General features: G+C 40.2%; 2 protein-coding genes across 2 annotated transcripts; both read left to right on the top strand.

Annotated features, from left to right (window-relative positions):
• The first annotated feature begins 2,168 nt into the window (after positions 1 to 2,168).
• Positions 2,169 to 5,175, top strand: LOC120936841 (putative GPI-anchored protein pfl2). Its single transcript, XM_040349545.1, has 5 exons — positions 2,169 to 2,561; positions 2,826 to 3,206; positions 3,463 to 3,843; positions 4,098 to 4,478; positions 4,733 to 5,175. Exons 1-5 carry the CDS (start codon positions 2,285 to 2,287, stop codon positions 5,134 to 5,136), a joined length of 1,824 nt encoding a protein of 607 aa, XP_040205479.1. The 5' UTR covers positions 2,169 to 2,284; the 3' UTR covers positions 5,137 to 5,175.
• A 2,879-nt stretch (positions 5,176 to 8,054) lies between these two features.
• Positions 8,055 to 17,186, top strand: LOC120935684 (mucin-5AC-like). Its single transcript, XM_040347738.1, has 5 exons — positions 8,055 to 8,423; positions 12,506 to 12,847; positions 14,026 to 14,367; positions 15,997 to 16,086; positions 16,531 to 17,186. The coding sequence occupies exons 1-5, from the start codon at positions 8,177 to 8,179 to the stop codon at positions 17,184 to 17,186; spliced, it is 1,677 nt and encodes a 558-aa protein (XP_040203672.1). The 5' UTR covers positions 8,055 to 8,176.
• The last annotated feature ends 5,832 nt before the right edge of the window (positions 17,187 to 23,018 follow it).

Below are 23,018 nucleotides of genomic sequence, written 5' to 3'. Positions count from 1 at the left end.
AACCTTTACTACCACAATGGACATTCCAACATCTGTTACCACCACAGCAGCTAATCCAACCTCTACTATGACCATTACATCTACTTCCAGCTCTTCTGTTACTAGTTTACCCTCTTTATCTCCAGTCACAACAACCTCACTTTATCCTACCTCAAGCACTACTGCATTCACAATACCATCATCCCTATCCACTACAAACCCAACCGCGTTTTCTACAGCATCACGTCCTCATACACCTTTACCAGGTAAATGTCTTTCAATACGGTATGTATGATTATTCTGATGTCGTTTTCTCCAACTGAAGTCTGAAGATTTTTTATTGTGTTTTACAAAACTAGTAGCTATAAAATATAATGAAGTGCATGTTACTCTTTGTTTTATGTTAATCTTTGCCTTATTAGGGAAGCTCCTACAAGTATATTTATAAGTGCAACTTTGAATACTTTTGCCTCTGAGTAAAAGCAATTCATTCAGAAAAAAAATCTGGTTCATTATTACTCTTTGTCTGCATGTACAGTAGATCTATTTGATCAGCAGAGAGATATCTGTTTTACAATTTATGATTTGTATAATTCTAGGCAGATTGACAACTCTTCATCCATATATTTAGAATATTCAAAAACTTTGCAATGCATATATTCCTAGATTCACTTGGCAAAAGAAAAAAGAAAACAAATGCAGCCAGCAGATCTAATGATTAGTATCGAAAATTAAAACTTTAAAAATAAGGGCATATTAAAATGTATAAAGAAAATAAAAAGCAGATAAATAAACGTAACCCCCGTTTCCCTGTATAAACCCGTAAATGCAAATGTGGTGCAGGGTTTGCATGTGTATGTGTAAGATTGCACCACACATGTGAGGTATCCTGTCAGAATGAATGAAAACAATAATTCTAGTGCCATAGCTTGAGGTTAACTCAAAACTGATGACTAGTAAAGGCTTTAAAAACGTCACCTATAGAGATTTTTAGGTACCATTTTTTTCACGATATCACAGGCGCACACAATTTTAAGACTTGGCATGTTTGGTATCTATTTATTTGCCGCAACCCCATATTTTATATTTAATCAAAAATCGGGTATTATACTGTGTTCATTTGCACTAAAATTTACTTGATCATATTTTTCCCTAAAAACATGCGTTTGATAAACAGTTGTGCAACATCAAAAAAATTGGAACTATCCTTTGATTCTACAGGGCTCTATTGATATACTTTAACCACTTCTCTACCGCCCGCCCGTCAAATGACGGTGGAAGGAAGAACCTGTTATTTTGGGCGGACGTCTAATGACGTTATGCCTTCCAGAGCCACTAGGGGGCACCCGCGATTGCCCTGTAACTGAGCAGGACTGTGGATCTGTGTGTATAAACAGATCCACATCCTGTCAGGGAGAGGAGACTGATGGTGTGTTCCTTGTACATAGGGACACAGATCGGTCACCTCCCACAGTCAGTCCCCTCCCCCCACAGTTAGAATCACTCCCTAGGGAACACATTAACCCCTTGATCGCCCCTAGTGTTAACCCCACTGCCAGTCATATTTATACAGTAATCAATGCATTTTTATAGCAGGGATCGCTGTATAAATGTGAATGGTATAAAAAATGTGTCAAAAGTGTCTGATGTGTCCACCGTAATATCGCAGTCACAATAAAAATCGCTGATCGCTGCCATTACTAGTAAAAGAAATAATAAAAATAAAAATGCTATAAATCTATCCCCTGTTTTGTAGCCGCCATAACTTTTGTGCAAACCAATCAATATACGCTAATTGCGATTCTTTTTTTTTTACCAAAAATATGTAGAAGAATACGTATCGGCCAAAACTGAGGAAAAAATTTGTTTAAAAAAAAAATGATATTTATTATAGCAAAAAGTAAAAAATATTGTGTTTTTTTCAAACTTGTCCCTCTTCTTTTGTTTATAGCGCAAGAAATAAAAACCGCAGAGGTGATCAAATACCACCAATAGAAAGCTCTATTTGTGGGGAAAAAATGATTTACTGTACCCACACATTTGGGTACAGTGTTGCATAACTGCGCAATTGTCATTCACAGTGTTACAGCGCTGAAAGCTGAAAAATGGCTTGGGCAGGAAGGGGGTGAAAGTGCCCTGTATTGAAGTGGTTAACTTACTAGGATAACACAATATTTTGATCTCCTGTTTAGGTTCTACTACAACTTCTTCCAGAGTTTTCACTTATTTTTCAAGTACTTCCTTTGAACCATTCACTACAACTTCTACTACCACTGCCATAGCTACCCCAACCTTCACCACTACAATGGATACTCCAAATTCTGTTACCACAGCAGCATCTAATCCAACCTCTACTATGACCATGGCATCTACTTCCACCACTTCTGTTTCTAGCCTTCCCTCTTATTTTACCTCTTCCTTTACCACAACCAATCTACCATATTTATCATCTACCACCAGTACCCCACCTTTTTCATCTTCAGTCACTGCAACCACACTTTATCCTACCTCAAGCGCCACGGCATCCACTACAAACCCAACAGAAGTTTCCACAGCATCACATCCTCATGCATCTTCACCAGGTAAATGTTTTAAAGTACATTTCATTTTTCTGATGTCGTTTTCTCCATCTGAAGTCTTTAAATATCTATTATGCCATGTCATAAAGTGCATGTTACTCTTTTTTTTATGTTACTCTTTGCTTTATTAGAGAAGCCACACATTTAGAGGTGCCACTTTAAATATTGTGCAACATAAAAAAAATGAACTATCCTTTTATTCTACAGGACCCTATTGATATACTTTAACCTACTTAGTATAACACAATATTTTGATCTCCTGTTTAGGTTCTACTACAACTTCTTCCAGACGTTCCACTTCTTTTTCAAGTACTTCCTTTGAACCATTCACTACAACCTCTTCTACCACTGCAACAGCTACTCCAACCTTCAGCACCACAATGGATGCTCTCAATTCTGTTACCACAGCAGTATCTAATTCAACCTCCAGTATGACAACGGCATCTACTTCCACCTCTTCTGTTTCTAGTCTTCCATCTTCTTCCTTTACCACAACCAATCTACCACATCTATCATCTACCACCAGTACCCCACCTTTTTCATCTTCAGTCACTACAACCACACTTTATCCTACCTCAAGCCCCACGTCATCCACTAAAAATCCAACAGCAGTTTCCACAGCATCACGTCCTTATTCATCTTCACCAGGTAAATGTTTTAAAATACATTTCATTTTTCTGATTCATTTTCTCCATCTTTAGATACCTTTTTTACTCTTTTGTAAAGTGCATGTTACTCTTTTTTTATGTTACTCTTTGTTTTATTAGGGAAGCCACACATTTAAAGGTGCCACTTTAAATATTGTGGAATATAAAAAAATTGGAACTATCCTTTTATTCCACAGGGCCCTATTGATATACTTTAACCTACTTAGTATAACACAATATTTTCATCTCCTGTTTAGGTTCTACTACAACTTCTTCCAGACGTTCCACTTCTTTTTCAAGTACTTCCTCTGAACCATTGACTACAACATCTTCTACCACTGCAACAGCTACTCCAACGTTCAGCACCACAATGGATTCTCCAAATTATGTTACCACAGCAGTATCTAATTCAACCTCCACTATGACCACGGAATCTACTTCCACCGCTTCTGTTTCTAGTCTTCCCTCTTCTTCCTTTACCACAACCAATCTACCACATCTATCATCTACCACCAGTACCCCACCTTTTTCATCTTCAGTCACTACAACCACACTTTATCCTACCTCAAGCGCCACGTCATCCACTAAATATCCAACAGCAGTTTCCACAGCATCACGTCCTTATTCATCTTCACCAGGTAAATGTTTTAAAATACATTTAATTTTTCTGATTCGCTTTCTCCATCTTTAGATACTTTTTTACCCTTTTGTAAAGTGCATGTTACTCTTTTTTTTATGTTACTCTTTTTTTATTAGGGAAGCCACAAATTAGAGGTGCCACTTTAAATATTGTGGAACATAAAAATATTGGAACTATCCTTTTATTCTACAGGGCCCTATTAAGATACTTTAACCTACTTAGTATAACACAATATTTTGATCTCCTGTTTAGGTTCTACTACAACTTCTTCCAGACGTTCCACTTCTCTTTCAAGTACTTCCTTTGAACCATTCACTACAACCCATTCTACCACTGCAACAGCTACTCCAACCTTCAGCACCACAATGGACGCTCCAAATTCTGTTACCACAGCAGTATCTAATTCAACCTCCACTATGACCACGGCATCTACTTCCACCACTTCTGTTTCTAGTCTTCCCTCTTCTTCCTTTACCACAACCAATCTACCACATTTATCATCTACCACCAGTACCCCACCTTTTTCATCTTCAGTCACTACAACCACACTTTATCCTACCTCAAGCGCCACGTCATCCACTAAATATCCAACAGCAGTTTCCACAGCATCACGTCCTTATTCATCTTCACCAGGTAAATGTTTTAAAATACATTTAATTTTTCTGATTCGCTTTCTCCATCTTTAGATTCTTTTTTACCCTTTTGTAAAGTGCATGTTACTCTTTTTTTTATGTTACTCTTTTTTTATTAGGGAAGCCACAAATTAGAGGTGCCACTTTAAATATTGTGGAACATAAAAATATTGGAACTATCCTTTTATTCTACAGGGCCCTATTAAGATACTTTAACCTACTTAGTATAACACAATATTTTGATCTCCTGTTTAGGTTCTACTACAACTTCTTCCAGACGTTCCACTTCTCTTTCAAGTACTTTCTTTGAACCATTCACTACAACCCATTCTACCACTGCAACAGCTACTCCAACCTTCAGCACCACAATGGACGCTCCAAATTCTGTTACCACAGCAGTATCTAATTCAACCTCCACTATGACCACGGCATCTACTTCCACCACTTCTGTTTCTAGTCTTCCCTCTTCTTCCTTTACCACAACCAATCTACAAAAGGTATCATCTACCACCGGTACCCCACCTTTTTCTTCTTCAGTCAGTACAACCACACTTTATCCTACCTCAAGAGCCACGTCATCCACTAAAAATCCAACATCAGTTTCTACAGCATCACGTCCTTATTCATCTTCACCAGGTAAATGTTTTAGAATAAATTAAATTTTTCTTATTCGTTTTCTCCATCTTTAGATACCTTTTATAACCTTTCGTAAAGTGCATGTTATTCTTTTTTTTATGCTACTCTTTGCTTTATTAGGGAGGCCCCAAATTTAGAGGTGCCACTTTAAATACTGTTGCTTAACCCCTTTGAAGACTGGTATGGTCTCTAATACAAGAAGTACCCCTGGGCAGTGGCAATCCTGTGAGCTGTAAAACCAGGTTTCTGATATTCTCACAAAGTCTAAATCCTCCTTGTGTATCAGCAGCTCCAGTTCTTTCATTTTATTACCTAGACCTCTAGCATTTGTGTACATACCTTTTTTTTTTATACAAGCGCATATTTTTTCCTCCTTAGTTCTAAGGCTGCAATTGTGTTTTGCCAACCTACTCGCTTTTGGTTTTGGTGTTCTGCTTATACTACCACTAATGCCCCCAATAGTACCCTCTGAACATTACTCACTGCTAGCTATCACTTCCAGTGATCCTTCCCACCCACCCACCCACCAACCATTTAGTTTACAATTCCCTCTAACTTTTTGGCCATTTTTTGGCCATCTTCTCCCCCAACAAAGCTGCACCCTCTCAATTTTGGTGCAGTCTTTCCCTGCTATAGAGCAGGTAACCAAACAAAAAGTCAGTTGAGTTTTCCATGATCACCAAACTCTCCTGCCTGTACCAATTCCTCAGCAACTTGTTAAGTAATCTACTGCTGACTCTCTGGAGCGGCTTGAGGTACAGGCAGTATTTCTTTGTATATCACGTTGGAGGTCCTTTTCTTCAATTTAGCTCCTAAGTCCCTAAAATTATTTGTTAGGATACTTCACCTTCCTCTAACATCGTCATTGGTTCAAATATGTACCATGACAACTTGGTCCTCCCCAGCCCCATCCAACAATCTGTCCATTCGATCCACGAGGTGCAGAACCCAAGCACCTGGTAAATAACGTACTGTTAGGCGATTGTGGTCTTTATGACTGGTTGCTCTGTTTGTCCATCTAATAACTGTATCCCTTACCACCAGAATCTGTCTTTCCTTACCTTTAGCCTTGCCCCTGGCCTCACTGGAGGAGTTCTTTACCTGGCAGCTATTGGAGTCACTCTGCTCCAGCACTGCCACTCCTTGACTGAATTCCCCAACATCACGATAAAAGTAATTGAAAGTCAATAAAAAAAATGGTGGGGGTCCCCCCAAATTCCATTACCAGGCCTTCAGGTCTGGTATGGATTTAAGGGAAACTCTGTGACAAAATAAAAAAAAAATCTATACCAAACCCTTATCCGAGCACTCAACCTGGCAGGCTGCAGGAAAAGAGAGGGGGATGAGAGAGCGCCCCCCCCTCCTGAACTGTGCCAGGCCACATGCCCTCAACATGGGGAAGATGTCCCCATGTTGATGGGGACAAGGGCCTCATCCCCACAACCCTTGCCCGGTGGTTGTGGGGGTCTGTGGGCGGGGGGCTTATCAGAATCTGGAAGCCCAATTTAACCAAGGGGACCCCCAGATCCTGCCCCCCCTATGTGAATTGGTAAGGGGTAGTTCAGTGTACTGCTGTTTTTCCTCCCCCAGCTCTTATGCAGCTGAGAACAGAGGTTATGTGATCACTTATAAAAATGGGAATTTTTTTTTTTTTATAGCTTTGCACAAATATTTTGCCTTTCATTTATTTATAAAACTTAATGGGTTGTTTTATAAGGTGAGGATTTACATATACAGTACTTTAATCACATGAGAATTTGTATTTGAATTCAGAAGTAAGCTTGAGAGATTTTTGAGATGTCATATCAGGGCTTTTACAATCATTTATGAACAATAGGATTTAGAGGAAACATGTCTATGATCAATGTCGTATATATTTTTGTATGCATACCAATTGGCTTCATAACCTTTCAATGCCGCGTACACACGATCGGAAATTCCGACAAGAAAAGTCCAATGTGAGCTTTTGGTCGGAAATTCCGACTGTGTGTATGCTCCATCAAACTTTTGCTGTCGGAATTTCCGCCAACAAAAGATTGAGAGCAGGTTCTCTATTTTTCAGACGGAAAACGTCCCTATCGGAAAATCCGCTCGCCTGTATGCAATTCTGACGCGCAAAAAAACGTGCAAGTTTAGAATCAAGCAAAAGAGCCGAACTGCCTATTAAACTTCATTGTTTTTTTCTTGTCGGAATTTCCGATCGTGTGTACGCGGCATAAGTGTTTGATCCACACAAAATATAGAAATAATAAAATCTGAAACATTTCTGGTGTGTTCATTTATTGCATTTATGTTTTAGGTCTGTGACTTACAGCCAAACAGAGCCCTGCAACTAACATTTTTAAAAGTCTAATACTTCTCCCTTGACAAAGTTGCTTTAAGGCCTGGTTCACACTTGTGCAATGCCAGATATTTCATGTAATTCGCAGCACACTGCTGTTCACATTACATGCAATGTATGTGCGGTGCGATTTCAGCCATACAGATAGTATGGCTGATATCGCACCGCAGTCGCTCCAAACATGCACAGGACCCTTTTTTCTGTTCGGACCAGAATCGGATTGCATGTGTGTTCACACATATGCGATCCAATTCATGTCTGAACTGTCAGTTCGCAGTGCGATATGCGATCTGAAATGGAGGCGTCGTTAACATAAAATGGAACTCCCCAGCAGTTTGCATATGGCAGTGTGAACTGCCGTGCGAGTCGGTGCGATGCGGGAACCTGCAGTGGATTTGCAGGGTTCTCGCATCGCACAAGTGTGAACCGGGCCTAAATGTACACTGAGAAATGTTTGTCAATTATTTTTTTCCATATGCCAAGCGCCTTGAGGCGATTAAGTTCGCATTTGTTGCGCTATATAAGTTTCTCACTCACTCACTCACTCACTCACTCACTCATTTATCATGTGATGCTCTTTTGATAATTTGACCTACCAAGTATAACACAACTTTTTTATTTGTTGTTTAGGTTCTACTACAACTCCTTTCAGAGTTTTGACTTCTCTTTCAAGTACATCCTTTGGAACCTTCACCACAACCTGTACTACCACCATAACAGCCATGCCAGCCTTTACTACCACAGTGGACATTCCAACATCTGTTACCACCACAGCAGAGAATCCTCACTCTACTATGACCGTGAAATTTACTTCCACCTCTTCAGTTACTAGTTTACTCTCTTCATTTCCAGTCACAAGAACCACACTTTATCCTACCTCAAGCACTACATTCACAATACCATCATCCCTATCCACTTCAAACCCAACTACTTTTTCCACAGCATCACGTCCTCATACACCTTCACCAGGTAAATGTCTTACAATATGTATGATTTATCGGATGTTGTTTTCTCCCCTGAAGTCTGAACAATTTTTAATCGTGTTTTACAAAACAAGTAGCTATAAAATACAATGAAGTGCATGTTACTCTATGCTTCATCATGTTAATCTTTGCCTTATTAGGGAAGCTCCTATATTTGAATACTTTTGCCTCTGAGCAGAAACAATTCAATCAGAAAAAAAATCTGTCTCATTCCTCTTTGTCTGCATGTACAGTAGATCTATTTGATCGGCAGAGAGATATCTGTGTCACAATTCATGATTTGTATAATTCTAGGCAGATTTGACAACTCTTCATCCATATATTTAGAATATTCAAACATTTTGCAATGCATATATTCGTAGATTCACATGTTTTCAAACTGATTCACTCAGAATATCTGCCATAACACTAGTTATACATGTTTATATGTATCTTTTATTATCTAATAAAGGTTTATGCCTTTTAGATTATTCCCATATGCAGAAATTTTTTGGTGTGCTGGTCTTTGCTCTTATTGATATCATTTGACCTACCAAGTATAACACAACATTAAAATTTTCTGCATGGGTTCTACTACAACTCCTTTTCCAGAGTTTGTTTCTCTTCCAAGTGCTTCGTTTAATACATTCACCACAACTGCTACTACCACAACAGCTACTCCAACCTTCATTACCACAATGGATACTCCAACATCTGTTACCACCGCAGCATCTAATCCAACCTCTACTATGACCACTGTGTCCAATCCAACCTTTTCTGTTACTAGTCTACCCCCTTCTTTCTTTACCACAACCACTATACCATATCTATCATCTACCATATCTATCATCTACCACCACTACCCCCACCTTCTTCAGTACCACGCACCACAATCACACTTTATCCTAGCTCAAGCACCATTGCATACACACTAACAGCATTCCTATCCACTACAAACCCAGTACTATTTTCAACACCTCGTACACCTTCATCAGGTAAATGCCTTACAATATCGAGGGCTCGAGCCCTGCAGGAACGCATGGGAATGTTGTTCCTGTTCTTTTTCCACAGCAGGAACAACGTTCCCTTTAGCAGCTGCATCCTGCAGGACTGCATATCTCAGCACGCTTCCCACCCCCACGAGAAGGAGAGAGAGCTTGGTTCGCTTTGTCTCCTCCCGCCCCTATACCCTGTCTGCTTCACCCACACTGTTTTCCTTGGTGTGCTAAAAGCACGTGTCGGCTCCTGTCAGCGGATTGCAGTCTCCCATAGGTGGCATTTTAACGCCATATAGTTATACATATGTTACTGCCAGTTTAACACCACATAGTTTTGAGCATTACTGCCAGTTTAACACCATTTACTTCTGTGTGCATTACTGCTAGTTTAACGCCATATCGTTTTTTGTGCATTACTGCCAGTTTAACACCTATATCGTTTTGCGTGCATTACTGCCAGTTTATCGCCATATAGTTTTGTGCGTTACTGCCAGCTTCTCAAGGCTCTGCAAATTTGAGGTGCATGGGCAACATCATGCTTCAAAGCCTGCAAAAGGACCCAAGAGTACGTGGCATAAAGGAGAAGCATGATTACTGGTTGGCAACCCTCCTTGACCACCGTTATAAGGGAAGGTCTCAGAACTCATCCCGTCCCCACAGAGTGTGCAGAAGATAACTTCTCTTGAGGACACATTAAAGAGGATAATTTTATTGAACATTTTTCCTGACTCCAGTAGATTACAGTGTGGTGGAAAACATTGTTTTAAGTCTTCTGTTGGTCAAGAGAGGAGCGTTGGAGAAGGCGTCCGCCTAAGTGAGGCATTTTTGATTTTTTTTAGTCCACGCAACCCAGGGCTGTCAATTTCCACATCCTATCGGCAGTGTCTGCATCACATGGTGGAAGATTACCTTGGGGGCCAAAACAGAGCTGGAGAGCTTTTCAGCTGACCATCCACTGACTTACTGGGTCATGAGAATAGACCACTGGCCAGAACTTGCCCAGTATGCTATTGAGTTTGGCTTCCCTGCACCCAGCGTGCTTTCAGAACGGGCTTTCAGTGCTTCTGGAGGTTTCCTTACTGATCATAGAACGTGTCTGTCCACAGACTGTGTGGACCGTTTGACTTTTATAAAAATGAATCAGTCCTGGATTAACAGATATAATGCCCCTGATGCCGATGTCACTGATTAAGTCTTTTTGGGATGTGGAATATTGGCAGGACTTCGAGGCTGCCTAGCTTTGAGGGTATGCAATCATTTTAGCTGGAAGAATGTTTTTGGTATAGGTTTCATAGACAAAATTAACACCCAAAGACCAATTTTTCAGCACCTGTTCTTTCAGGTGCATATCATTGCAATTTTTTACAACAAGGCCAATTCTTGCTTTAATCAAGATTACCTCTATCTGGTTACAGTGTGAAGGCGCCCAGACACTCAAAGACCAATTTTTACGCACCCGCTACTTCTATCCAAAGTCAAAATTACACCAGAATATATCCAAAAAATCTCTAATCTTGTTCCCAGTGCACTACATTGTGGCCTCATCATACACACTGGCTCCCCAACTGTTACTGAGCAAAATAAAAGCAGCTTGCAGGGAATTTTTTTTTTTTTTTGGGCTTTATAAATGCAATTATTGCTGCAGATGATTCTATACATGGTACAGATCTGCCACTTTACAGGTAGACTAAGGAGACCCCTCAGGCACTATATTGGATTTTTTCATTTTTATGCTTTCACTTTAAAATCAAAAAATCACTGCTCATTTAAAAATGACGTTTTTCATAAACTTTTTTTTGATTGATACAGGACCCGGACCTCTATAACCATTGTATGCCCAATTACTTGCTTATAAGCCTTCAAAATAGGCACTTTTGAATTTTGACATTTGGGTCCCAGTGACTTTAATGGGGTTCGTTATTTGGGTCCGAACTTTTGCGGTGTTCGAAAGTTCTGGTGCTACCGTTCGGTCCATCCCTAGTGATTAGCCATTTTTCCAGAAAAAAACACCTAGCTAAGTAGAGGATAAATTTGCCAACAACCAAAGATAGACCTGGATGTGTATACACCACACATATGTATACATTTCCTTGACAGAGTACATTATTTTACTTAAGATAGTATTTACAGAAGCCGCTCCACCCTCAAATACTGGTAAATTGTATCAACGAGGAGTGAGATATGTCTTAATGAGTACATATTTAGAGTATGTAAACCCAACATTTCAAATTCCTGATATGTGCCTGCTGTACCATGTACTTGTATGAAAACGTATCCTGTTCTTTTTTTATTACTTCCTTTGTATGAACTCCCTGGTGTTCCTGTTAGTCCCCCTGATTACCTATCAAAAACTGACCACACTAAGCAGTGGAGAACAACATAGTCAGTTCTCTAGCTGTGCTGGGAACTCATTGTACTCTCCTCCTATGATCAGACTTGTCCTGGCACCCCCATGCACAGTCTTTCACTGGGTAGTTCAGTATTCTGCTGTTTTTCCTCCCCCAGCTATTATGCAGCTAAGAACAGAGGTTATGTGATCACTTATAAAAATCGGAAAAAGGTTATTTTTTAAAATTTTTAATATCTTTGCACAAATATTTTGCCTTTCATTTCTTTTTAAAACTGAACGGGTTGTTGAGAATTTTTGTTTGAATTCAGAAGTAAGCTTGAGAGATTTTTGAAATGTCATATCAGGGCTTTTAAAGTCCTTTATGAACAAAAAGGTTTAGAGGAAAAAAGTCCATGATCAATGTCTTATATATTTTTGTATCCATACCAATTGGCTTCATAACATTCTAAGTGTTTGATCCAGACAAAATATAGAAATAATAAAATCTGAAACATTTCTGGTGTGTTCATTTATTGCATTTATATTTTGGGTCTGTGACTCAAAAGTATTACAGCCAAACACAGCCCTGCAACTAACATTTTTAAAAGTACTAAATACTTCTCCCTTGCCAAAGTTGCTTTAAATATACACTGAGAAGTGTTTGTCAATTATTTTTTTCCATATGCAGAACATTTATCATGTGATGCTCTTTTGATAATTTGACCTACCAAGTATAACACAACTTTTTTATTTGCTGTTTAGGTTCTACTACAACTCCTTCCAGAGTTTTGACTTCTCTTTCAAGTACGTCCTTTGAAACCTTCACCACATCCTCTACTACCACCATAACAGCCACACCAACCTTTACTACCACAATGGACATTCCAACATCTGTTACCACCACAGCAGAGAATCCAACCTCTACTATGACCATGAAATTTACTTCCACCTCTTCAGTTACTAGTTTACTCTCTTCATTTCCAGTCACAACAACCACACTTTATCCTACCTCAAGCACTAATACATTCACAATACCATCATCCGTATCAACTACAAACCCAACCGATTTTTCCACAGGATCACGTCCTCATACACCTTCACCAGGTAAATGTCTTACAATATGTTGTTTTCTCCAAATTAAGTCTGAACTTTTTTTATTGTGTTTTACAAAACTAGTAGCTTTAAAATACAATAAAGTGCATGTTACTCTATGTTTCATGTTAATCTTTGCCTTATTAGGGAAGCTCCTATATTTATAAGTGCCACTTTGAACAATTTTGCCTCTGAGTAGAAACAACTCAATCAGGAAAAAATCTGTCTCATTCCTCTTTGTCTGCATGTACAGTAGATCTATTTGATCAGCAGAGAGAGATCTGTTTCACAATTTATGATTTGTATAATTCTAGGCAGATTTGACAACTCTTCATCCATATATTTAGAATATTCAAAAAATTAGCAATGCATATATTTATAGGTTTATGTGTTTTCAGGGCATTTGCAATCCTTTGTGAACAATAAAAATATTTACAGCAAAAAATATGATCCACTTCTTTTATGTACCCATCCATACATATACCAATTGGCTTCAGTATTTTCTAGGTGCTTGACCCTAAAAAAATATAGAGATAAATAAATTCTGACACGTTTCTAATAATCATTTATAGCATGCATATTCTGGGTCTGAGACTCAAAAGTGTTATGCCCTGTATACACGATCGGTTCATCTGATGACCCATCACCCATCGGTGAAAAAAAAATAGAACCTGTTTTTAAATTTTTCTTATGGTTAAAAAAACGATAGAAAAAAACAATCGTCTGTGGGAAAATCCATTGGTCAAAAATCCATGCATGCTCAGAATCAAGTCAACGCATGATCAGAAGCATTGAACTTTATTTTTCTCAGCACTTCGTAGTGTTTTACGTCACCGCGTTGGACACAATCAAATTTTTTAACCGATGGTGTGTAGGCAAGACTGATGAAAGTCAGCTTCATCGGATATCTGATGAAAAAATCCATCGGTCCGTTTTCATCAGATGAACCGATCGTGTGTACAGGGCATTACAGTCAAAAACAGCCAGGCAACTAACGTGTTTAAAAGAGGGCTAGCAATGTCAGCCCCATACTTTTCTCATGCCAGTATCACTTTAAACATCCACTGATAAGTCTTTGTTAATTATTATTTTTTCCATAAACAGAATGTTTGTCCTGTGATGTTTTTTTTACTTTTACTGATATGCTTTGACTTACCAAGTATAACACAACATTTTAATTTTCTGTTTAGGTTTTATAACAACTCCTTTCAGAGATCCAACTCTTCTTTTAACTACTTCCATTGAAACATTCACCACGACCTCTACTACTACAACAGCTATTACAACTTCTACTATGACCACAGTATCCACCCCAACCTCTTCTGTTGCTAGTCTACCATCTTCTTCTTTTACCACAACCACTCTACCATATCTATCATATACCACCACTACCCCACCATCTTCGTTACCACTAACCACAACCACACTTTATCCTAGCTCAAGCACCACTACATACACAATACCATCATTCCTAACCACTACAAACCCAGTAGTATTTTCCACAACATCAAGTCCTTATTCATCTTCAGCAGGTAAATGTCTTATAATATATTTTATTTTTATGACGTAGTTTTCTGCAACAGAAGTTCTAACCACTTCAATACCGGGCACTTTTACCCCTTCCTGCTCAGACCAATTTTGAGCTTTAAGTGACAATTACGTGGCTCATGCAACACTGTACCCAAACAAAATGTTATCATTTCGTTCACACAACTAGAACTTTCTTTTGGTGGTATTTAGTCACCACTGGGTTTTTTATTTCTTGCTAAATAAACAAAAAAATACAGACAATTTCTGGATTCAGTTTGTTTTGTTGTGATTGGCCACAGCTGATCACATGGCACAGTTTGGCTATGACTGGCCCAGTATGTACCATGTGATCACTGTGACCAATCACAGCTCGCAACACAATTGTACACAATAGATGGCTTAAAAAGGAAGCCATCCATTATTTTCAACTTTCAATTTTCATGTGACTTGCTGTGATTGGTTACAGTGATCACATAGTACTGGCAGTGGGCTGGTACAGTGATCAGTCATCTGATCAGTCATCTGCTCTGTCTGGTGGACACAGCAAGTGACGAATCATGCTGGAGTGCAGCCCCATGGGCATGTGCAAAGCGCAATCCAGAAGGATGTCATATAACGACTAGGGATGAGCCGAACACCCCCCCCTGGTTCAGTTCGCACCAGAACATGCGAACAGGCAAATCATTTGTTCGAACACCGTTTAAGTCTATGGGACACAAATATGAAAAGTCAAAAGTGCTAATTTTAAATGTTAATATGAAAGTTATTGTCAAAAAAGGTTTTAGGGACCTGGGTCCTGCCCCAGGGGACATGTATCAATGCCAAAAAAGTTTTAAAAACTGCAGTTTTTTCGGGAGCAGTGATTTTAATAATGCTTAAAGTGAAACAATAAAAGTCTATGGGACACAAATATGAAAAATTAAAAGTGCTAATTTTAAAGGTTAATATGAAAGTTATTGTCATAAAAAGTGTTTAGGGACCTGGGTCCTGCCCCAGGGGACATGTATCAATGCAAAAAAAAGTTTTAAAAACTGCAGTTTTTTCAGGAGCAGTGATTTTAATAATGCTTAAAGTGAAACAATTAAAGTGAAATATTCCTTTAAATTTCATACCTGGTCTATGCACTCTCTCTACTGGTAGGACTCTTTCCATTGCTTGGTTTTGGTAAAGACTCCTCCACCCCCAGAAATTTAATTCTGGGATATCGTAGTACTTGTTACTGTATGATTATAATGTCCTGCTTTTTTTCTATATATTGCTCGGAGCCAGGAGATTCCTGGCCTCTATATTTTCCTTTTCTTTTCCTTTCTCTCCTTTACTTTTACTTTAACTTTTTTCGCTTTATTTTCCTGAGGGTTAACCAGAGACTCATCCAGATTGTTCAAATTTTGGCTGGAGGGGTGAGTTTACATATTAATATCATTGTTGTACTTTTTTTATGCCTAAAGTAGACAATGTTGTCCGCCTACTTTCTCATAATGTCCAGGGTTTGGGGTCTCCCTCTAAGCGCATTAAGGCTCTCACATACTATAGATCGGTAGGGGCAGATATTATTGCTCTACAAGAGACTCATTTTGCCCCTTCTTTTGCTCCAAGGTATATTCATAAAGATTTTCCTTTATGTTATCTAGCTAATGCCTCGGAAAAGAAGAGGGGGGTGGCTCTCTGTTTCTCTAATCGACTTTCCTTCACTGACACTAAAGTCATTAGAGACAAGGAAGGTAGGTACCTCTTGGTAAAGGGACATTTGGGGGAACATTTGGTGACTTTTTTGGTGTATTATGCTCCTAATACGAATCAGGTAGCGTTTTTCCGTTCTCTTTTGCAATCCTTGGCCCCTGAATTTGAGGGAGATGTTATTTTAGCTGGGGATTCTAATTTAGCGCTAGATCTTATCATGGACAAATCCCATACAGTTTCTTTCGGATCCCCTTCTAGACAAAGTCGTAAGTTTGCTCAGTTATTGTATCACTATGATCTTGTTGATGCTTGGAGGGAGGCCAATCCAACCTCTAGAGACTTTTCCCACTTTTCAAGAGCCCACAATCATTATTCTCGCATTGACCATGTCTTTCTTCTCTCGGGACTCCTACCTAAATTACATTCAGCCAAAATAGTCTCCACTCCGTGGTCTGATCATGACCCAGTCTTGCTGCAACTTTCAGATTTGACGACTAAAATCGCCAAATCACATTGGCGTTTAAATGAATCCCTCCTCAGTAATGAATCCTTTTGTCTGGATATTTCCACCCATGTAAAATCGTACTTTGAGTTTAATAAGGCAGATGATACCACCCCTGCAATTAATTGGGCTGCGCATAAAGCGTCTGTTAGGGGGTTCCTCATACAGTTATCTTCCAGGATAAAAAAAGCACGAGAAGAATTGATAGTTGCTAAAACTAGGGACTATGAAGCCCTTGCGGCCCGCCATAAACAGTCTCCTTCCCCTGATATGTTGACCAAGCTTGAGCAAGCGCGCTTGGAACTTAATATTTGCCTCACCACGAAAGCTGAGAAACAATTACGCTGGGCTAACCATAGGTTTTTTACTTGGCGTGATCGCCCGGGATCCTTATTAGCGCATAAACTTACCCCTAGATATTCCCATTCGGCTTTGCCAAAAATACGGCTTTCAGGGGGACATATCTACAAAAATCCTGGGAAAATTCTCCAAGAATTCCACAAGTTCTATGTTGATCTTTATGGACAACCCCAGGAGGCTCCTTCTTTGTCTATTAAGGGCTTTCTAAATCACCAGGACCGGATGGTCTCCTTAATAATTATTACAAAAATTTTTCAGAACAGCTGGTACCACATATGACCCTTTATTTTAATTATTTGCGGAATGGAGGGGGGGTCCCCCTGGATGAAAATAGGGCCTTCATTAGCGTTATCCCTAAACCTAATAAGGATTCTACTGTTATTCTTAACTATCGCCCCATCTCATTAATTAATTGTGATTTGAAAATCCTTACGAAACTCCTAGCTTTACGCCTAAATACATTTTTGGCGAGGTATATTCATAAAGATAAATCAGGATTCATTACTGGGCGCCAAACACTAGACCAAATTCGTAGAACTATAACGTTGATTTCAACTGTCCGGTCTAATTGGGATTCCCCCCTATCTCGGGAGCTTCTTCTTCTATCATTAGACCTTCATAAGGCTTTTGATAGTGTCAATTGGAGTTATTTATTTATTACTTTAGAGAATTTTGGGTTTGGTCCTCACTTTTTGTCCTTGCTGAAAACTTTATATGGATCTCCGTCGGCTCAGGTTTCGATAAGGGGTTACAAATCGTTGCCAATTATTATCAAACGTGGCACGAGACAGGGATGCCCGCTTTCTCCTTTGCTTTTAGCTCTCGCCATCAAACCCTTAGCAATTGCAATCTGGTCCCATCCTAGTATTTCGGGTATTAGCTGTGGGCAACAAGTCCATAAATGTGCCCTATTTGTGGACGATGTGCTTATGTATATTACCAATCCTAAAATTACTCTCCCCCACTTATTATCATTATTAGATCAGTTTTCTAGACTCTCTGGTCTTTCCCTGAACCCTAACAAAACAACGGCCCTCAATGTCTCCCTCCCCCACTCCATGGTTCAGAGCCTTCGGGATGATTTTCATTTTCAATGGGCATCACATTCTCTTTCTTATTTAGGGGTTCAAATAACATCTTCTATTGAGACGCTTCACAAAGCTAATTATCCCCCCTTGTTTAGAAAACTGAAGGGTGGGCAGATTATTCCTTATCATGGTTTGGTAGAATAAATTCTGTCAAAATGACGCTTTTGCCCAGGTTACTCTATTATTTTCGAACTTTACCAGTGGCTGTCCCGAGAGGAGATTTACAGTGTCTTCAAGCCGAGGTTCTTCGTTTTTAAATGGGGTAATAGAAGATCTCGACTGAGCAAACTGACTTTATATGCCCCAAAACAAAAAGGGGGTCTGGGCCTTTCTAATTTGCAAAATTATTACCAAGCTGCCCAGGTGGCCCAATTGGCCTATACTACAGCAGCGGGGACCTACGCCTCTTTGGGTCTCGATTGAGGCACTTTCCTGCCACCCACTGGCTATAGGAACATTGATGTGGCTCCCCAGTCGATTACGCCCTCCTATATTATGCCCCTCTCTATCACATTCATTGGCGGTTTGGGACAGAGTTCGTCACCGGGCATCTTTAGCATCTCCACACACTCCTTTAGCTCCTATTTTTTGTAATCCGGAGTTCCCACCTGGGTTGGTGCCACAATCATTTCACTGGTGGTTGAATAAGGGTTTGCTTAGAATTGGGGACTATCTTAATGGGCATCAGATACATTCTTTCCAACATTTTAAGGATAAGTTACAGGTACCAGATAGTGAAATATTTCGATTCAATCAAATTGTCTCTTTCGTCAGGCGTAAGCTTAATCTTGTGACTGAGCCACTTGCACTCATAACATTTGAGTTGGGTTGCCGGACAAGGGGGTTAGTGTCAGGACGGATATCTGCGGTCTACTCGTCCCTTGTTGAACCACATTCGAAGCTCCCCTATATGAAGCAGTGGGAAAAAGACCTGAATATTGTAATTGATTTGGCTGACTGGCAAGACATAGCATTTAATTTATCGAAAGTTTCCATCAATACCACGCTATAAAACACTTTTACGTTGGTATTTGGTACCGATTCGGGTGGCTAAAATGCACGCGTCTGCTTCGCCTAATTGCTTTAGGGGTTGTGGTCAATTGGGGACGATGTATCATGTCTGGTGGCAGTGCCCTACGGTGACTAGGTTCTGGATTAGGATATTTAATTTGATACATTCAGTAACGGGGGTGAATATTCGTAGATCCCCCGAGATAGCCTTGTTTCACAGATTGCCTGATGAGGTGCCCAGGACATCTGTGAAATTAATCACATATATTTTGTTAGCGGCAAGAATAGCAATAGCCCGTCAGTGGAAACAATTGGGTATTCCTCTGAACTATGTTAAGAGCAAAGTAAATTGGATTATGGTAAACGATAAACTCATGCATATGCTTCATAATAATTCTGAAAAATTCGAGAAAATTTGGGATCCGTGGATTCATTATATTTCGGTTCCTCAATGAGCTCTGGGTTGACCCTCTTCTACTCTCCTTCTCTTCTACTCTTCCCCCTCTCTTTTTTTTTCTTTTCCTTATTTCCTCTCGTTTTCTCTCTCTTTTCTTTTATTAATACTTGAATGTATTTGGTTTTCAATTTATACTAGGTCACGATTGGCTTTTAAGGTTCTCAGGAATATTATGCAGATCCCATGTTATGTTTCACTTGGTATTTCTTTTTGAACCTTACTCTACTTGAGTTTGATTTTATAAGGGTATCTAGGCTCCTATAGGGCTTGTTTTGTTTGTGCTTTATTTTTGCTCTTTCTACGAGAGGTATTGATATTATGTGATGCCTAGCATTATTTTGTTAGATACTGCAATTGTTTGAAGATTGGCCTATGTATGCTGACTACGCTGTTTCTTTTCTTCAATAAAAACATTGAAATATAAATTTCATACCTGGGGGGTGTGTATAGTATGCCATTAAAGGAGCGCATGTATTAAGAGGAACCCTGAACTAAAAAAAAACCTGGGTTTCCCCCAAATTCCATATCAGGCCCTTCAGGTCTGGTATGGATTTTAAGGGGAACCCTGCACCATTTTTTTTTAAATGGCGTGGGGTTCCCTGCAAAAATCCATACCAGACCTGAAGGGCCTGATATGGATTTTAAGGCGAACCCCGCACAATTTTTTTAAAAATGGCGTGGGGTCCAACCAAAAATCCATACCAGACCCTTATCCGAGCATGCAACCTGGCAGGCCGCAGGAAAAGAGGGGGGGGCGAGAGAGTGCCCCCCTCCTGAACCGTACCAGGCCACATGCCCACAACATGGTCAGGATGTCCCCATGTTGATGGGGCCAAGGGCCTCATCCCCACAACCCTTGTTCGTGGTTGTGGGGGTCTGAGGATGGGGGGCTTATCGAAATCTGGAAGCCCCCTTTTGCAAAGGGGACCGCCAGATTCTGCCTCCCCCTATGTGAATTGGTAAGGGGTATATTGTAACCCTACCATTTCACAAAAGAAAGTGTCAAAAATGTTAAAAACAAAACAGACACAGTTGGGAGAAGTCCTTTATTAACCACTTAACCCCCGGACCATATTGCTGCCCAAAGACCAGAGTACTTTTTGTGATTCTGGACTGCGTCGCTTTAACTGACAATTGCGCGGTCGTGCGACGTGGCTCCCAAACAAAATTGGCATCCTTTTTTTCCCACAAATAGAGCTTTCTTTTGGTGGTATTTGATCACCTCTGCGGTTTTTATTTTTTGCGCTATAAACAAAAATAGAGCGACAATTTTGAAAAAAAAAATATTTTTTACTTTTTGCTGTAATAAATATCCCCCAAAAATATATAAAAAAAACATTTTTTTTCCTCAGTTTAGGCCGATACGTATTCTTCTACCTATTTTTCGTAAAACAAATCGCAATAAGCGTTTATTGATTGGTTTGCGCAAAAGTTATAGCGTTTACAAAATAGGGGGTATTTTTATGTAATTTTTCTTAATATATTTTTTTTACTAGTAATGGCGGCGATCAGCGATTTTTTTTCGGTACTGCGACATTATGGCGGACACTTCGGACACTTTTGACACATTTTTGGGGCCATTGGCATTTTTATAGCGATCAGTGCTATAAAAATGCATTGGATTACTATAAAAATGCCACTGGCAGGGAAGGGGTTAACACTAGGGGGCGGGGAAGGGGTTAAGTATGTTCCCTCTGTGTGTTATTACTGTGGGGGGGGGGTGGCCTCACTAGGGGAAACACTGATCCTCGGTTCATACATTGTATGAACGGAAGATCAGCATTTCCCCCGCTGACAGGACCGGGAGCTGTGTGTTTACACACACAGCTCCCGTTCCCTGCTCTGTACCGAGCGATCGCATGTGCCCGGCGGCGATCGCGCCCGCCGGGCACACGCGCGAGAGTCGGGGGCGAGCGGGGGGCGCGCGCGCGCGCCTCCGGTGGCGCGCACGCGCCCCCTAGTGGCGGCTAAAAAAGAGGACGTATAGCTACGGGCTCTCGCCTAGGAGAGCCGACCTGCCGCCGTATAATGACGGTGGCTGGTTGGCTAGTAGTTAAAAATAAAAAAATAAAAAAACATTCCAGCGATGTAATCCATTCTCTATGTCCCGTGGTGATCCATTCTCCAGTGATGCTCCAGTCTCCACTCCACACAAAACCCCCATGACGCGTAAGAGGGGGCGGAGACTGGGTCCACGTCATTGGGTAACCCCGGCTTACTCCTGCAAGCGGGGGCTACCCAATGCACAATGTACCCATTACAAATTCACATGGGGTGGAATCTGGGGTTCCCCCTTGTTAAAGTGGGCTTCCATATTTCGATAAGCCCCCCGCCTGCAGACCCGCAGACCACTGCAAGGGTTGTGGGGATGAGGCCCTTGTCCCTATCAACATGGGGACAACCTCCCCATGTTGAGGGCATGTGGCCTGGTACGGTTCAGGAGGGGGGGGCTCTCTCTAGTTCCCCCTCTTTTCCTGCGGCCTGCCAGGTTGCATGCTCGGATAAGGGTCTGGTATGGATTTTTGGTGCTGGGTTCTCCTTAATATCCATACCCGACCTGAAGGGCCTGATGTGGAATTTGGGGGGGACCCCACGCTTATTTTTTTGGTTTGGGCCCTAAGGGCCTGGTAATGGACTGGGGGGACCTCTGCTGTTTTTTTCAATGACTTTGATCTGTATTGCCAGGACCCGACAATTTATGAATAGCCGCGAGTAGTTTTAAATTACTTTTTTTCCTTTAGAAATGACATTTTGTGCAGGGACAGTTCTAAACACGGGAAACATGCGCTACTTTACAGGCATACTATACACACCCCCAGGTACGAAATTTATAGGAATATTTCACTTTTGTTGTTTCACTTTAAGCATTATTAGAATCACTGCTCCCGAAAAAAACGGCAGTTTTTAAAAACTTTTTTTGCATCGATACGACCCAGGTCCCCAAACACTTTTTATGACAATAACTTGCATGTTAACCTTTAAAATTAGCGCTTTTGATTTCTCCCATAGACTTTTAAAGGGTGTTCCGCGGCTTTTTGAATTTGCTGCGAACACCCCAAATTGTTCGCTGTTCGCCGAACGGGCAAACAGCCAATGTTTGAGTCGAACTCATGTTCGACTCGACCATAAAGCTCATCCCTAATGACGACAACTTGGATTGACGGGAGGCCCACCCAGCCTTTAATTGACTCTAGGCTGGCCAAGAAGTGGTTAAGGTACTGTATATATTGCACCTGTCAAAGAACATATTTTTTATTTTGTTTTACAAAACTGGTAGCTATAAAATACTATGAATTGCATGTGACTCTTTGCTTTATATTACTGTTTGCTTCAGTAGAGAAGCCCCATATTTATTATTATTAGATTAATATTGAAGGTGTTAGAGGTGAAGACTTCTGTAATGATGTTGCCATTGATGATATCTCTTTCTTCAGGATACTGTCCTGGTAAGTCATGTGATCCATTTATAGTTCACTGGCCTTTCCTTGGACTTTATCTTTAAATTATCTATATATATAAAACTCAACGTGTGTGTGTGTGTGTATGTATGTATGT

This window comes from Rana temporaria, chromosome 4, assembly GCF_905171775.1.
Source record: "Rana temporaria chromosome 4, aRanTem1.1, whole genome shotgun sequence".
In the NCBI taxonomy this organism is placed as follows: domain Eukaryota; kingdom Metazoa; phylum Chordata; class Amphibia; order Anura; family Ranidae; genus Rana; species Rana temporaria.
The sequence above is the reverse complement of the archived record's forward strand: the minus strand, read 5'-3'. Positions and strand labels throughout refer to the sequence as shown.